General features: G+C 52.6%; 1 protein-coding gene and 1 non-coding gene across 3 annotated transcripts in view; both read right to left on the bottom strand.

Moving 5' to 3' along the window:
- Nucleotides 1–5,617: 5,617 nt before the first annotated feature.
- RUBCN (rubicon autophagy regulator) overlaps nucleotides 5,618–16,366 on the bottom strand; it is a 102,451-nt gene continuing 91,702 nt past the window's right edge. For both annotated transcript variants that reach the window (XM_060242840.1, XM_060242839.1), the window contains 3 exons: nucleotides 13,950–14,103; nucleotides 9,106–9,199; nucleotides 5,618–6,696 (listed from right to left, as the gene is read on the bottom strand). In XM_060242840.1, the coding sequence (XP_060098823.1) occupies nucleotides 6,536–6,696; nucleotides 9,106–9,199; nucleotides 13,950–14,103 (409 nt within the window). In that variant the 3' untranslated portion in view covers nucleotides 5,618–6,535. The remainder of the gene's footprint in view (nucleotides 6,697–9,105; nucleotides 9,200–13,949; nucleotides 14,104–16,366) is intronic.
- Nucleotides 14,705–14,776, bottom strand: TRNAA-GGC (transfer RNA alanine (anticodon GGC)). The gene has a single exon. It is a non-coding gene; the product is annotated as a tRNA-Ala (tRNA).

The following is a 16,366-nucleotide window of genomic DNA, read 5'->3' as shown; positions in this document are numbered from 1 at the left end:
CTCCAGAGGAAGCCTGTTCCACTGAGGAACCGCTCTCATGGTCAGGAAGTTCTTCCTAATGATGAGCCGGAAACTCTTTTGATTTAATTTCAACCCGTTGGTTCTGGTCTGACCTTCTGAGGCCACAGAAAACAATTCCACGCCATTCTCTATAGGACAGCCCTTCAAGTACTTGAAGATGGTGATCCTATCACCTCTCAGCTGCCTCCTCTCCAGTCTAAACATCCCCAACTCCTTCAACCTTTCCTCATAGGACTTGGTCTCCAGACCCCTCACCGTCTTCGTCGCCCTTTTCTGGACCCGTTCCAGCTTGTCTATGTCCTTCTTAAAATGTGGTGCCCAAAACTGAACACAAGACTCCAGCTGAGGTCTTACCAGAGCAGAGTAAAGCGATACCGTCACTTCACGTGATCTGGACACTAGACGTCTGTTGATACAGCCCAAAATTGCATTTGCCTTTTTAGCCACCGCATTACATTGTTGACTCATGTTTAGCGTATGATCCACTAAGACCCCTAGATCCTTTTTGCACATACTACTGCTAAGACAAGTCTCCCCCATCCTATAACCATGCATGGGATTTTTCCTACCTAAATGCAGAACTTTATATTTATCCCTGTTAAAATTCATTTTATTGATTTTAGCCCAGTTTTGTAAGGAAATATAGAATCCTAGAGTTGGAAGGGACCTCTAGGGTCATCGAGCCCAACCCCCTGCACAATGCAGGAAACTCACAAACGCCTCCCACTAAATTCACAGGATCCTCATTGCTGTCAGATGGCCATCGAGCCTCTGTTTCAAAACCTCCAAAGAAGGAGAGCCCACCTTGGGCCTATCTCAAGCTCTCAGTCTTGTCTACCTAACAGGGCTGTTATGAGAATAACGGAATATTAATATTATTTGTTTATTTATATCCCGCCCATTCCCCCATTGGGGGCTCAGAGCGGAGCACAGCAAATAGAAATAAAATCGCAGTGCAATCGTCACAAAACCAATTGCAACATTCATCAAAGTGCGGCAAGATGACATGACAGCAAGGTGGCACAGCACAAAAAAGCACCGCAATACAGCACCACAGTACAGCAGAGCAAAGCAGCAGAGGGGAGGCCAGCCAGTCGATAACTAGATGCCCGCTGCCTCATCCAAAGACCTGGCGGAACAGCTTCGTTTTGCAGGCCCTACAAAAGGCCAGCGAGCCAGGTAGGGCCCGGATCTCCATAGTTATCCTGTTGTTCTCTTAACGGCCCTGCGAGGTAGACACGACAGAGTTTGTGAGAGGCCCAAGGTCACCCATCAGGCTTCCTCGATAGGAGCGAGGAGTCGAACCCAGGTCACCCGGACTCCTATTCCGCCTCACCCCCCAGGCTGGCAGCCATGTCCAGTGACCCTGCAGAACCACTCAAAGGATCCGCAACATTATTCCAGCATTCGGGCAAAGAAAAACTCCCGGAGAAGCGTTCTTTTTTTAAAAAACGTGGTTTATTACGGACGGCATTTTCATTTGTTACGCTGTGCAACGGAATGGCAGGCAGGCGTCCGGTTGAAATACCGCGGGTCGCAAAGAGTAATCCAAAGCCAGGGAAACCGCGCCGGTCACGGCCTCATCAGTGCAGAACGCCGTTGGGCTTCCTCGACCCTCGGCCGTATCTCGGCTTCTCCCCCTTTGGCCTACCTGGCCCGTTCCGGAGAGAGCTCTCGATAGCCTTGCCCGGAGCAAAGACAGCTCTGCTGCCCTCGCCTTGCCGGCTCTCCCGAAATTTAAAATCAGTGCTTTTCTATTGAACGGCTATCCCGCTGGGGGGGAGGCAGCGGGCAAACAGAAGAAATGTCTTGGGAGTGCCAGAAAAGTGCTTACAAAAAGAAAGAGGCAAACGAACATTCTTTCAGAGTCTGGGGAAGGCGGTGCGCCGGAGGGAATCGAGCTGAATTGGCGGCTGGACGATCTCAGAGTGCAATTCGCGAAGGAGACTGGGCTGGAAGGGGAGGGGCGGTGGAGGTGGTGCGAATCCAGCACGCGGCCCTGGCCTCAGCCAGTGGAGGAAGATGGTGAACGTCGGGGCTTTTTTTTGTAGCAGGAACTCCTTTGCATATTAGGCCACACCCTGTTATGTAGCCGATCCTCCTAGAACTTACAGTAGGCCCTGTAAGAAGAGCCCTGTAAGCTCTTGGAGGATTGGCTGCATCAGGGGTGTGTGGTCTAATATGCAAAGGAGTGCCTGCTACACAAAAACCCCTGGTGAATGTCGGCAGGAGGAGAGACGCTTTCCTTCTGAGGTGAGTAGACCAAAGGCTCTTTGGTCAAGGTGTGTGTGAGTGGGAGGGGGGGAGACAAAACAAACTGAGCGTTCTATGTCGCTGCCTTTGGTTTTCTCAGATCAGAAGTCCCCGGGAAGCCCATTTTTTAGGTTTCTGTGCAGATAAGGGGGGGGGGATTTGCGAGGACTATCTCCAGGCTGTTAGCGTGAACCGCAAAGGCACAGAAACCACGCACAGCCTGCTGGGTGAGTGGTCCCTTAAAAAAAGGCAACTCTTTAGAAAGGTGGGAGGGTCTAACATTTGAATGGGAGCCCCGCCCTGCTGCTTTCAAAGGGCCAGACCTTAGGCAAAGTTTATCCGAAAGTTTTCAGACCGGGCTGCCCTCTCCATCTGTATCCCACCCTGTAACCCTCTGGGCTTGCTGAACGAATTCTGTTTTTCCTTCTGCGTCCTCTGGTTCTGCCTTTCATCCAGTGGTCGGCGTAGAGGCCCCGTCCCCACTTATAAGCGAGACAATATGCAAGCCAGAATTTCTAGACACTTCGTAGCCAGGTATTTCACTGGAGAGGGAAGGATTGTCTGTTTTTCAGTCCCGGGAGAGAGACTTTGAGACCAAGAGCACGAACGGAGGCCCTTGAACTGAGCGAATGCAGATCGGATGACGAGAGGGTCACCTTCTAATGCCATTTGCCTAAGGCCCAACTTAAGCATTGATGATGGCGACCGAGTCTCTGTCCATGCAAAGCAACTCTTTGTGGAACGCGTAAGTCTCCTTCTATGGGAAGTGGCCCAGTTCAAGCAAAACACCGTCCGAGCGCAAAGCCCCCTGGGAAAAGCGCCTTCGCCAACCTGCCATTTAAACGAAGTGGAAGCGGGAAGAGACGGCCCAAGGGCTCGTCTCGCCGGGCACCCGTTTCCTTCTCCAAAACAACCGAAGGCTCCGGATCCGACTCAAAAAATCCTGCCGGGGTAGCTTTTGCAGGGCGAGCGCTTCCGACTGGAGCTCAGAGCCGTTTTGAAAAAACCTCGGCTCAAAAAAAAAAAATCCCTAGTTCGGCACTGAAGGAGGGGCGTTGCCGGTTATTTTTTTAAGACCATCTGCTGAGAAAATGACACCCCCCCCCCCCCCGAAGACAATCCTCGGAGAATTCCTGCTGGAGTCAACCACACCAGAAATCCCACCGTCTCATGGGACTAATGAGCTATTCAAGGCGTGTTGCAGCCTTAAGCCCACAAGCTGCCCATGGGAGGGCTTAGATGCAGGCCTGGTGTTCTATCCGCAAAGCAACCCCCCCCCCGCCAATGATGTCACGCCCCCCCGCCTTCGGAAGTCAGAAAGCGTGCTTGCTGCCCTCCCGCTGGCGAAGCCTCGGCGAAGTCTGGAAGGCAGCGGGTGTGAGGAGAGCGGGCACCTTGTGGCGCCCCTAGGCCAGATGGCGCCCTAGGCGGCCCCCTACTTGACCTGCTCCCATGCGCCGGCCCTGCTCATATGTTCATGTATCCAAGCGTTGCCCCCCCCCCCGCTGATATATGGGCCATATCCCAAGGGACGCCTCCTCAGCAAGCTCCAGACTCCAAAATCCCACAACTTGTCCTGCTCTATCCGGAAGATGGTATAGCCAGGTACAGAACGCCTGTGTGCCAGGGCCCGGGAATTACAACCCGTAGAGCAGTCTTGACGCAGAAGACAGCTGTTCTTATAGCCTTGAGCAGTTTTCCGATCTCGCTTTCCCCCTACGGATAGAACAACGCGCGCGAGGATCCGTCTTTAAGAGCTTGCCCCGGGTTTGTTAGAGCCGCTCAAGAGCTGAGGTAAGAAAGAAGTTCCCCCACAAAGGGAAGGCCGGCCGGCAGCACGGAAAGGGTCAGAGAAGGCGATCCAGTCGCTCACAAGGAACGTAACTTAGGTTGCGTAGTGTGGACGAGGCAGCCAGAGTTGGTGGGACGGGGGTTGGCTTGCAAAGAAGGCGAGCAAGCTTCTCGAACTACCACAAATAGTGTGGCAGGCCGCCTTCTCTCAGCCCTGGAGCTGCCGTCTAAGGGCAGGCGTTTCTGTCCTACTTCCTACTCACACGGAGCCGCTGCGTGTGAGCGATCGGACGTATCCACCTACCCACCCGGAAGACGTCGTAGCCGCCAGGGTTTGTGGCGCCAACAGCCATCGGATTGGGGCCACACGAGGAAGGAAGAACCGTGGATAAAGGGACCCTTTGAAAGAGTCGACAGGCCCTTTCCTTGAGACAGCCTGCAGCAATAAGGCTCCGGATGCGAGAGGTGGGCGAGAGAGCTGAGACAAAAGCAGCTACGGCATGCCGGTGGGGGGGGGGGGTGCTGAGCGAGTGGGAGGAAAGGAAGAGGGGAAAGGCCGACTCCTTCCTCAAAAGAGAACGCTAGCGGACAGCTCAACCGCTTAAGGCAGCAGTGAGAGACGAGGTTTGCGGGGAAGAGGCAGAAACAGGGAAGGGGAGACGAGCGGCAGAGGCTTTCCAAAGAGCATTTCGCTTCTCTCGGAACTGAACCCCGGCCCTGCCACGGCAGAACCCCTTGGCTACCCTCCACATTCTTGCCAAAAAAACTGCCTTCTTCCCTGCAACCGGTCGATGGGGAAATGCCCTGCGCTGGGTCGGCACTGCGGCTTTTGCCACCTCCGGCAAGGTTCCGCCCCTGCTACCCTCTAGCGTGGGAAGGCCCCAAGTGCCCGCCCAAATGCAGGCCCCGTTTGCACAGTGGGCTCCTCTTGAAGAGCCTGCCGTGCAAACGCCCCACCTCCACCCCCACTCGACTTTCCCACAGCACGAGAAATCCCTAGGGTGCGGGAAAGAGGGTTCCGGGGCCTCTGCCTTGCTCTCAGGCTGCCTTCCCTCACAGGCCGAGCCGCCTCTTTCCTCCACCTGAGTCTCGGGACGCGCAGGGCCAGGTGGTGAGGGGGCATCCTGTAGGGCATGCAGCGCCCTAGGCAGCCACCTACATGTGCCGCCGTGCTTCAGCCCTGCCTCGTGAACCATCACCACGTCGCACGACACCCTCTCCCACTTCCCTGCAGGGGTAGGGAACGTTGGCTCTCCGGAGGTTTTTTTGCCTACAACTCCCATCAATCCCAGCCAGCATGGCCAATGGCTAGGGCTGATGGGAGCTGTAGGCAAAAAAAAACATCCGGAGAGCCAACGTTCCCTACCCCTGCTTACAACCTCCCGGAAAGCTTGTCCTTCAAGCATGATAGTGGAAACAGCCCCGGTATCCCTCTTCAGTGCCTACAGAAGCAGCAGAAGAAAATAGAGGAGGTGGGACAGGCTACAGGTGGGGAGGGGGGGGGGAAACTGCAAGAAACTAGCACGCCACAGAGGAGACAGGGCCCGGCCCAGCCTGTTCCCTCTTTTTCTTTTTAATTTGTAGAGTTTTTGACAATCGCGCCCCCCAACTTTAATATTCAGAAGCGGAGCAGCCCGTTTCGGTAGCCGAGGAGTCTACCAGTTCGTTCTTCCCGCGCTCTGCTGTGCGCACGGCACCCGTTTCAGGCAGGATGGAAGGAAGGAGAGAGGAAGGCAAAAGAAAGCGAGGAGGAAGTGCAAACCGTGGCCTCTCGGGCAAGAGGAGGGGGCTGCAGGTGGGAGAAACCGTCGGACGCTGTCGGCTAAACCGCAGGAGGACTCCCCGCTCGCTCTCGGCTGGCTTTCGACACTGCTGGGTCGTGAGAGGCCAGGCCGCGTGCTGCTCCTCGCTCCCCCTACCCCCCAGGCACAAAAAGGAGGGAGGGCTAAATGACAGCTCAGCAAGCCAAGTCTCCAGGGCTATAGGCAGTGGTGTTTTGGCAAGAGGAAACCCCCCTGACGGGCGCCTATTCTAGCCAGGACGAGCTAAACGATTCAAGTGTGTTGTTTTCCCTTTCGGAATTTTGTGGGGCATTCCCAGGACACCCTTCCCCCACGAGATCTGATTACAAGGCTAGTTGGGACGCAACCGGCTGCCCCCCAGTTCCCTTTGCGGCTGCGGAGAGGCCTTGCTTCGTAGTGCATTGATGGTGGTGGCGGTGGCGGAAGCGGCAACGCTCTGCCACACGTACGCCACCCCTCCAACCCCCCACCCCAGCGCCGCGGCTCAGGCCAAATAGAAAACCAGAACTGCCTGAGCCGAGTGCATAAGACGCACACACGCGCACACACACGCCCAGCCCCTCGGGGATCCAGACGTTACGTCGGCTTTCGGGACTGTCAGTTCAAGGTAGTTGTCGGTTCGGGTTTGGGGAGCAGAGGCCCAGCGCCCGAAGGCGGGCTCCCCACCGTCACGTGGCCGCCGGCTCCTCCTCTCCCCCCTGCTCCTCGTAGTCGGAGAGGTCAGCCTCCATGCTCTGCTTCGCCAGCATCTCTCGCCGTGCTTGGAGTCGCTCGCATCTGGGGCAGGGCCCCTTCCGGAAGCAGGCTCGGTGATAGCAGGCTTTGCATTCTGCGGGGGAGAAAACAAAACACAGCTGAGAAGGGAGACGGGAAAGAAGCTGTGCGGACTTTGGAAGCTGCAGGGGCCCCACGGCACAAGCTGGAGGTAGTGAAAGATGTTGGGAGAAACTCGAGGGGTTGAAAAGAAGAACTGCAGATTTATACCCCGCCCTTCTCCCTGAATCAGAGACTCAGAGTGGCTCACAATCTCCTCTGTCTTCTCCCCCCACAACAGACACCCTGTGAGGTGGGGGCAGATTTATACCCTGCCCTTCTCCCTGAATCACAGACTCAGAGTGGCTCACAATCTCCTCTATCTTCTCCCCCACAACAGACACCCTGTGAGGTGGGGGCAGATTTATACCCCGCCCTTCTCCCTGAATCAGAGACTCAGAGTGGCTCACAATCTCCTCTATCTTCTCCCCCCACAACAGACACCCTGTGAGGTGGGGGCAGATTTATACCCCGCCCTTCTCTCTGAATCAGAGACTCAGAGCGGCTCACAATCTCCTCTATCTTCCTCCCCCCACAACAGACACCCTGTGAGGTGGGGGCAGATTTATACCCCGCCCTTCTCCCTGAATCAGAGACTCAGAGCGGCTCACAATCTCCTCTATCTTCCTCCCCCCACAACAGACACCCTGTGAGGTGGGGGCAGATTTATACCCCGCCCTTCTCCCTGAATCAGAGACTCAGAGCGGCTCACAATCTCCTCTATCTTCCTCCCCCCACAACAGACACCCTGTGAGGTGGGGGCAGATTTATACCCCGCCCTTCTCCCTGAATCAGAGACTCAGAGCGGCTCACAATCTCCTATGTCTTCTCCCCCCACAACAGACACCCTGTGAAGTGGGGGCAGATTTATACCCCGCCCTTCTCCCTGAATCAGAGACTCAGAGCGGCTCACAATCTCCTATGTCTTCTCCCCCCACAACAGACACCCTGTGAGGTGGGGGCAGATTTATACCCCGCCCTTCTCCCTGAATCAGAGTCTCAGAGCGGCTCACAATCTCCTATGTCTTCTCCCCCCACAACAGACACCCTGTGAGGTGGGTGGGGCTGAGAGGGCTCTCACAGCAGCTGCTCTTTCAAGGACAACCTCTGCCAGAGCTACGGCTGACCCAAGGCCACTCCAGCAGCTGCAAGTGGAGGAGTGGGGAATCAAACCCGGTTCTCCCAGGTAAGAGTCCGCGCACTTCACCACTTCACCAAACTGGCTCTCAGAGCAAGAGTCCCGTAGAACCTTAAAGAGTGATAAAGTTTGTGGCAGGGGTAGGGATTTCATGAGTCACTGCCAATACTCCCTCTAGGCTGTGGAGTCGGGAGCAAAAACTCTACATTGTGAGCGACTAGCATTAAAACTGCGAGCTCCTGCATGAATTAGTTTGCTCTGGGGTCATCCTTCCCGGGGCAAGACTGAACAACCGTGCGACTGAACAACGACGAGCTTTTGAACAACAATGCGTTTTTGTAGCAGGAACTCCTTTGCATACTGGGCCGCACACCCCTGATGCAGCCAATCCTCTTGGAGCTTACAGGGCTCTTCGTACAGGGCCTACTGTAAGCTCCAGGAGGATGGGCTACAACAGGGAGGTGTGGCCTAATATGCAAAGGCAGGGGTGGAATTCTAGCAGGAGCTTCTTTACGTATTAGGCCACACCCCCTGATGCAGCCAATCCTCCTGGATCTTGCCGGGCTCTTAGTACAGGGCCTGCTGTAAGCTCCAGGAGGATTAGCTACATTGTGGGGGGGGGGGTCTAATATGCAAAGGAGTTCCTGCTACAAAAGATGCCCGGAGCAGGACCAAACACCATGACAGATCTACTGCATTAATGGCTTGCTTGCAGACTTCCTAGAAGCACCAGGGTGGACTGTTTTGGGAAACAAGGCTGCTAGGCAACAAGGTTCTTTGATCAGATCCAGCAAGGCTGACCTCCCAATTAAGAACATAGGGACATAAGAGAAGCCATGTTGGACCAGACCGATGGCCCATCCAGTCCAACACAGTGTGTGTCACTGTGTCAGACAGTGGCCAAAACCCAGGGGTTATCAGGAGGTCTACCAGCAGGGCCAGAACTCTAGAAGCCTTCCCACTCTTGGCCTCCAAGCACCAAGAATTCAGAGCATCACTGTCCCAGAACATGAGAAAAGCCATGTTGGATCAGGCCAGTGGCCCCTCCAGTCCAACATTCTATGTCACATAAGAACCTAAGAGAAGCCATGTTGGATCAGACCAATGGCCCATCCAGTCCAACACTCTGTGTCACACAGCGGCCAAAACCCAGGTACCCTCATGAGGTCTACCAGTAGGGCCATCTTCCTGCCCTCCAGTAATCTGGAAGGGCACGAGGGGCTATAGCCCCCAACGCTGGGCACCCAGCCACCAGCGATCCCACGCAGCTCCTGTTTCCAGGCCTACCTTCACAGGTCCGGCACTTAGTCAGCTCGAAGGGGAAGATGATGTCTTCGTCGTTCTGGCAGAACTCGCAGATGAATCCTTTAGCCTGGCACAGCTGCGGGGGAAGGAAAAAAGAGGAGGCTGAAGAAGAAGCAGACAGGAAGGGGAGCAAAGAGGAAAGATGCTGCAGAAGTTGCAATGCCCCTTGTTTGGTGAGAGCCAGTTTGGTGTAGTGGTTAAGTGTATGGACTCTTATCTGGGAGAACCGGGTTTGATTCCCCACTCCTCCACTTGCACCTGCTAGCATGGCCTTGGGTCAGCCAGAGCTCTGGCAGAGGTTGTCCTTGAAAGGGCAGCTGCTGTGAGAGCCCTCTCAGCCCCACCCACCTCACAGGGTGTCTGTTGTGGGGGGAGAAGATAGAGGAGATTGTAAGCTGCTCTGAGTCTTTGATTCAGAGAGAAGGGCGGGGTATAAATCTGCAGTCTTCTTCTTCTTCTTGTGTTGCCCCTTGGAAGTGGCTCGTTTGGAAGCACCATCAGCGCTAAAAGTGCCCTCAGAGCCCCTTCAGGGACGGAGGAACAACGAATTCCATCCCACAGGGCTTCTTTTGTAGAAAAAGCCCAGCAGGAACTCATTGGCATATTAGGCCACACCCCCTGACATCACCATTGTTTCACACCGCGCTTTTTTATAGAAGAACCCCAACAGGAACTCATTGGCATATTAGGCCACACCCCCTGACATCACCATTGTTTCACACCGCGCTTTTTTGTAGAAGAACCCCAGCAGGAACTCAGTGGCATATTAGGCCACACACCCTCGACCCCAAGCCAGCTGGGACTGCGTTCCTGCTTTTAAAAAAAAGCCCTGCTATCTCATGTCACCTGAGCGGATGTTCAGGGATTTCACTTCAGGGGAGGAACCCCTCCAAAGAAGGAGACAAACGTTGTTTCTTGCCTCAACGTGTATGTCAATTTCAGCACTAGGCGACCCTGTCAAGCCTTAGCAAAAAGCGTTCCACATGAACATACAGGAAAGTGTATGCCCACCTGATCAAGAAGCAGGCCCACCCCACTAGACTGGATTTGATGGGGAAAATTCTGGAGACGGCGGAATTAGACTATTTATCCCAGCTGATGGCGGGAAAATCCACGGAACATGCAAGGAAACTTTGGGAGGAGTTCTTAAGGTTCTTAAGGCACTGTGGTGTGAACTTCCACTATTATCTTAACTCTCAAGATATATACTAAATGTAGAAGAGTAATGCAGTTTAGATAAACAGACAGTTTTAGCGTAGCCTTACAATTTGTACAATATCTTACACAGATTATGAAGGAAAGGAAAGGTCCCCTGTGCAAGCGCCAGTCGTTTCCGACTCTGGGGTGACGTTGCTTTCACAACATTTTGACGGCAGACTTTTTATGGGTGGTTTGCCATTGCCTTCCCCAGTCATTTACACTTTCCCCCCAGCAAGCTGGGGACTCATTTTATCGACCTCGGAAGGATGGAAGGCTGAGTCAACCTCGAGCCGGCGACCTGAATCCAGCTTCCGCCGGAATCGAACTCAGACTGTGAGCAGAGAGTTCAGACCACAGTACTGCTGCTTTACCACTCTGCGCCACGGGGCCGCTATATAGATTATGAAGATTTTCATGTAAAATGGACATTAATATTCCAAAGTTATTCTATCAGAAAGGCCTACTATCATGCAGAATGAAATATAACTCTATTGCCCAACTGTAATTTTCTGTTCCCATGTCCCCTTTTCCTTTCACCTTTGAAAACTAATAAAACTTTAAAATGAAAGAAGCAGACCCAAAGGGGGAAGCATCGGGAAGTGAGAACCCTTCCCAGTCATGGCCAAGCTGCTCATTAAGAACATAAGAGAAGCCCTGTTGGATCAGGCCCATGGCCCATCCAGTCCAACACTCTGTGTCACATAAGAACAGAAGAGAAGCCATGTTGGATCAGGCCAATGGCCCCTCCAGTCCAACATTCTGTGTCACATAAGAACATAAGAGAAGCCATGTTGGATCAGGCCAGTGGCCCCTCCAGTCCAACACTCTGTGTCACATAAGAACATAAGAGAAGCCACGTTGGATCAGGCCAGTGGCCCATCCAGTCCAACACTCTGTGTCACATAAGAACATAAGAGAAGCCATGTTGGATCAGGCCAATGGCCCATCCAGTCCAACACTCTGTGTCACACAGTGGCCAATATATGTGTGTGTGTATACGCACACACACATAAATACACACACACACACACACACATATATATATACTGTGGCTAATAGCCACTGATGGACCTCTGCTCCATATTTTTATCCAATCCCCTCTTAAAGCTGGCTATGATTGTAGCTGCCACCACCTCCTGTGGCAGTGAATTCCACATGTTAATCACCCTTTGGGTGAAGAAAAACTTCCTTTTATTTTTTTTTTAACCCGACTGCTCAGCAATTTCATCAAATGGCCACGAGTTCTTGTATTGTGAGAAAGGGAGAAAAGTACTTCTTTCTCTGCTTTCTCCATCCCATGCGTAATCTTGTAAACCTCTATCACGTCACCCCGCAGTCAACATTTCTCCAAGCTAAAGAGCCCCAAGCGTTTTAACCTTTCTTCATAGGGAAAGTGCTCCAACCCTTGAATCATTCTAGTTGCCCTTTTCTGGCAGAAGACAGAAAGGACGCAGTGCCAGGGCCGCTTGGTTCTCCTGCCTGGCCCTTTTAAACTGGAGGTGTCGGGGATTGAACCCAAGATCTCCCGCCTGTCCAGCAGATGTTCTACCACTAAACCGTGCCCCCTCCCACACTGCACTGTGGCCTTTCTGAAGTCCAGATCTTCCTTTGCACTTTGATCGACGTTAAAATCTACCCTCAAGGAAGAAACTGGTCATCAACAAAAGTACTGAATAAAGGTGGGGGGAGCAGTGTTCCCTTTATGCTGAGTTAGTGTGAGTGAGCTCACAGTTTTTTAGCCTCTGGCTCACACGTTTTTGTCTTCGTTCGGGAAGAATGGCCCCAGAGCAAACTATTTTGTGCAGCTTCTCCCAACTTTAATGCCAGCAGCTCATGAAATAGAATTTTTGCTCTTACGACCTCAAAGTTTAGAGCAGGGGGTGTCAAACATGTGGCCCAAGGGCCGAATTAGGCCCGTAGAGGGCTCCTATCAGGCCCCCGAGCAACTGGCTCTTGACTGCTTCCTCTCTCTTGCTTCCTTCTGCATCTCAACTTTACTTTGCAAGGCTTGCTCAATTGCACAGGAGCTACAGAGCAAAACCCGCATTTTCTTCATTGGTTGAGGCTCCTCCCCCTCCTGGTCCCCTGGGAAGGAAGAAAAGAGCCAGAGCTTCCTTTGCCCAGTTCCCTGGATCCCAGGGGAGAGATACAAAGAAAGCACCTTTAAGACCAACAAGTGCTAATGTTTTAAGCATGTTTTAAGGTTTAAGAACCAGTTTGGTGTAGTGGTTAAGTGCGTGGACTGTTATCTGGAAGAACCGCGTTAGATTCCCCACTCCTCCGCTTGCAGCTGCTGGAATGGCCTTGGGTCAGCCATAGCTCTCGTAGGAGATGTCCTTGAAAGGGCAGCTTCTGGGAGACATCTCTCAGCCCCACCCACCTTACAGGGTGAGTGTTGTGGGGGAAGGACATAAAGGAGATTGTAAGACTCTGATTCAGAGAGAAAGGAAGGGTGTCAATCTGCGGTCTTCTTTTTTTTTTAAAGAATATTTAGTCGTGTTTGTCTGTGTCCTTCCAAAAGCTTATATCTCTGCTACCTAATCTTAAATAGGCACGCACACGGCCCGGCCCGACAAGGCCTCATTTATAGAGTGCAATCTGAGAGAGGTCACTATAATGGATAACACAACAAAAAGCGCGAGTGATCAATTTACTAAGAGGTATACAGAAATCAGTCCAAATGTCCGAAACATGGACATTCAAGTCCCAAAGTAGTGTGGTAACAAGCCAATCGATTAAGTACTCGTTTCTTTCCAGTCTTCATCAGACCTGGGACCGATATCGATTCAATTATATAGATTTTTTTACACCATTTTCAAAAAAGAGGAACGCGGAGCGTCTCCAGCAGCGATTTCACCTCGGCTACAGCGCAGTAAGAGTGCGCGGACTCTTATCTGGGAGAACCCGGTTTGATTCCCCACTCCTCCACCTGCACCTGCTGGAATGGCCTTGAGTTAGCCATAGCTCTGGCAGAGGTTGTCCTTGAAAGGGCAGCTGCTGTGAGAGCCCTCTTAGCTCCACCCACCTCACAGGGTGTCTGTTGTGGGGGGAGAAGATATAGGAGATTGTAAGCCGCTCTGAGTCTCTGATTCAGAGAGAAGGGCAGGGTATAAATCTGCAGTCTTCTTCTTCAGTGGCAAAAAATTTTTATACATACACACACACTGTGGCTAATAGCCACTGATGGACCTCTGCTCCATATTTTTATCTAACCCCCTCTTAAAGGTGGCCATGCTTGTGACTGCCACCACCTCCTGTGGCAGTGAATTCCACATGTTAATCACCCTTTGGGTGAAGAAGTACTTCCTTTTATCCGTTTTAACCTGTCTGCTCAGCAATTTCATCGAATGCCCACGAGTTCTTGTGTTGTGAGAAAGGGAGAAAAGTACTTCTTTCTCTACTTTCTCCATCCCATGCATTATCTTGTAAAGCTCTCTCATGTCACCCCGCAGTCGACGTTTCTCCAAGCTAAAGAGCCCCAAGCGTTTTAACCTTCCATAGGGAAAGTGTTCCAGCCCTTTAATCATTCTAGTTGCCCTTTTCTGGACTTTCTCCAACAGACTTTCTCATAACAGATGAGTTCGACACCTCCGTCTTACACAGAGCACTGGAAGGGGAGTACCTACCATGCACTTCTCGACGTGCAAGGTCCCTGCCTTGAAGAGCTCCGTCAAGCGGGGCACCAGCTCCCCCTTCTTGGTAGCGCTCAGGTCGTTCAAAGAATAGAGGTGCAGGTCCTCCGTCAGATGGCCAGGAACGCTGTCGAAGGCATCCAGAAGCCTGCAGGGGAAGGACCAAAGCGGGGATCAGCACTGCTAGGAGGCCGCTGGGATTCCGCATCAAATAAGACCTCCACCCCCCGCTCCATAATCCCCTCCCCTCCCCTACAAATACATTCTGCAGCTGGTATGAAATGAGGCAAGCAAAGGATATTTGTGGGCTGTGCCACGCTTTTCCCAACCGTAACCTCTCCCTTTCCTCTTGTTTCCCGCCGGGTGCCTATCTGTCGTGCTGCGTTTTGTCGTTTCACAGAATCGCCAAGTTGGAAGGGGCCACGGAGGCCATCTAGTCCAGCCCCTTGCTCAGTACAGGATCAGCCTCGAGCAGGGGTGGCCAACGGTAGCTCTCCAGATGTGTTTTTTTCCGCCTACAACTCCCATCAGCCCCGTCCCATCTTGTTAGGAGGCAATTTTTAAAGTCTATCAATACGGGAAGTGGAACCGATTTGAGAACTTCTTTGATAACACGATACGTGAAGCTGCCTGATACTGAATCAGGTCTCTGGTCCATCATGGTCCGTATTGCCTACTCAGACTGGCAGCAGCTCTCCAGGGTCTCAGGCTGAGGTCTTTCCCATCACCTCCTCCCTGGTCCTTTTAACTGAAGATGCCAGGGATTGAACCTGGGACCTTCTGCATGCCAAGCAGACACTCTACCACTGAGCCACAGCCCCACTTCATGGCTCTCCCGGGTCTCAGGCTGAGGTCTTTCCCATCACCTCATGCCCGGTCCTTTCAACTGGAGATGCCGGGGATTGAACCTGGGACCTTCTGCATGCCAAGCAGATGCTTTACCACTGAGCCATGGACCCCAAACAGCGCCTTGGTTCATCAAAGTCAGTATTGCCTACTCAGACTGGCAGCAGCTCTCCAGGGTCTCAGGCTGAGGTCTTTCCCATCACCTCCTCCCTGGTCCTTTTAACTGAAGATGCCGGGGATTGAACCTGGGACCTTCTGCATGCCAAGCAGACACTCTACCACTGAGCCACAGCCCCACTTCATGGCTCTCCAGGGTCTCAGGCTGAGGTCTTTCCCATCACCCCCTGCCTGGTCCTTTTAACTGGAGATACCGAGGATTGAACCTGTGACCTTCTGCGTGTCAAACAGAATCTCTGCCACTGAGCCACAGCCCCTGTCTATGTCTCTCCAGGGTCTCAGGCTGAGGTCTGATTAGGGTGATTAACATGTGGAATTCACTGCCACAGGAGGTGGTGGCGGCCACAAGCATGGCCACCTTCAAGAGGGGGTTAGATAAAAATATGGAGCAGAGGTCCATCAGTGGCTATTAGCCACAGTGTGTATGTGTGTGTATGTATATATATATATATATATATATATATATATATATATATATATATATATATATATATATATATATATATATTTGGCCGCTGTGTGACACAGAATGTTGGACTGGATGGGCCATTGGCCTGATCTAACATGGCTTCTCTTATGTTCTTATGTCTTTCCCATCACCTCCTGCCTGGTCCTTTTAACTGGAGATGCCGGGGATTGAAGCTGGGACCTTCTGCATGCCAAGCAGATGCTCTGCCACTGAGCCACAGCCCCTCCTTAGCTCTCCAGGGTCTCACGCTGAGGTCTTTCCCATCACCTCCTGCCTGGTCTTTTTAGCTGGAGATGCTGGGGATTGAACCTGGGACCTTCTCTGCATGCCAAGCGGATGCTCTACCACTGAGCCACAGCCCCACTTCATGGCTCTCCAGGGTCTCAGGCTGAGGTCTTTCCCATCACCCCCTGCCTGGTCCTTTTAACTGGAGATGCTGGGGATTGAACCTGGGACCTTCTGCATGCCAAGGGGATGCTCTACCACTGAGCCACAGCCCCACTTCATGGCTCTCCAGGGTCTCAGGCTGAGGTCTTTCCCATCAACTCCTGCCTGGTCCCTTTTAACTGGAGATGCCGGGGATTGAACCTGGGACCTTCTGCATGCCAAGCAGAGACTCTTCCATGAGCCACAGCCCCTCCCCTTTTCACAAGGGACTCCTTGCCTGTGACCTGCTTACTTTTGGGGTAAGAGGACATTTATAGGCTCGTGTAATTCTTCTCCTTTAATTATCTCTGTAGCAATGATGGATGGATGGGGTAATGTTTTGTAGATTGAGCCTATGCTAAAAATGCAACAGGCAGGCTTTTATCCTCACAACAGTCCTACAAGGTAGGTCAGGCTAAGAGTGTGCTAATGGACCAAGGTCACCCAGCGAGCCTCCTCTTCCAGCTGGCCTTTTAAGGCGGAACCATTGTAT

This window comes from Heteronotia binoei, chromosome 6 (assembly GCF_032191835.1).
Source record: "Heteronotia binoei isolate CCM8104 ecotype False Entrance Well chromosome 6, APGP_CSIRO_Hbin_v1, whole genome shotgun sequence".
NCBI lineage: Eukaryota > Metazoa > Chordata > Lepidosauria > Squamata > Gekkonidae > Heteronotia > Heteronotia binoei.
Note: the sequence above shows the minus strand (reverse complement) of the source record. Positions and strands in the feature narration are given on the sequence as shown.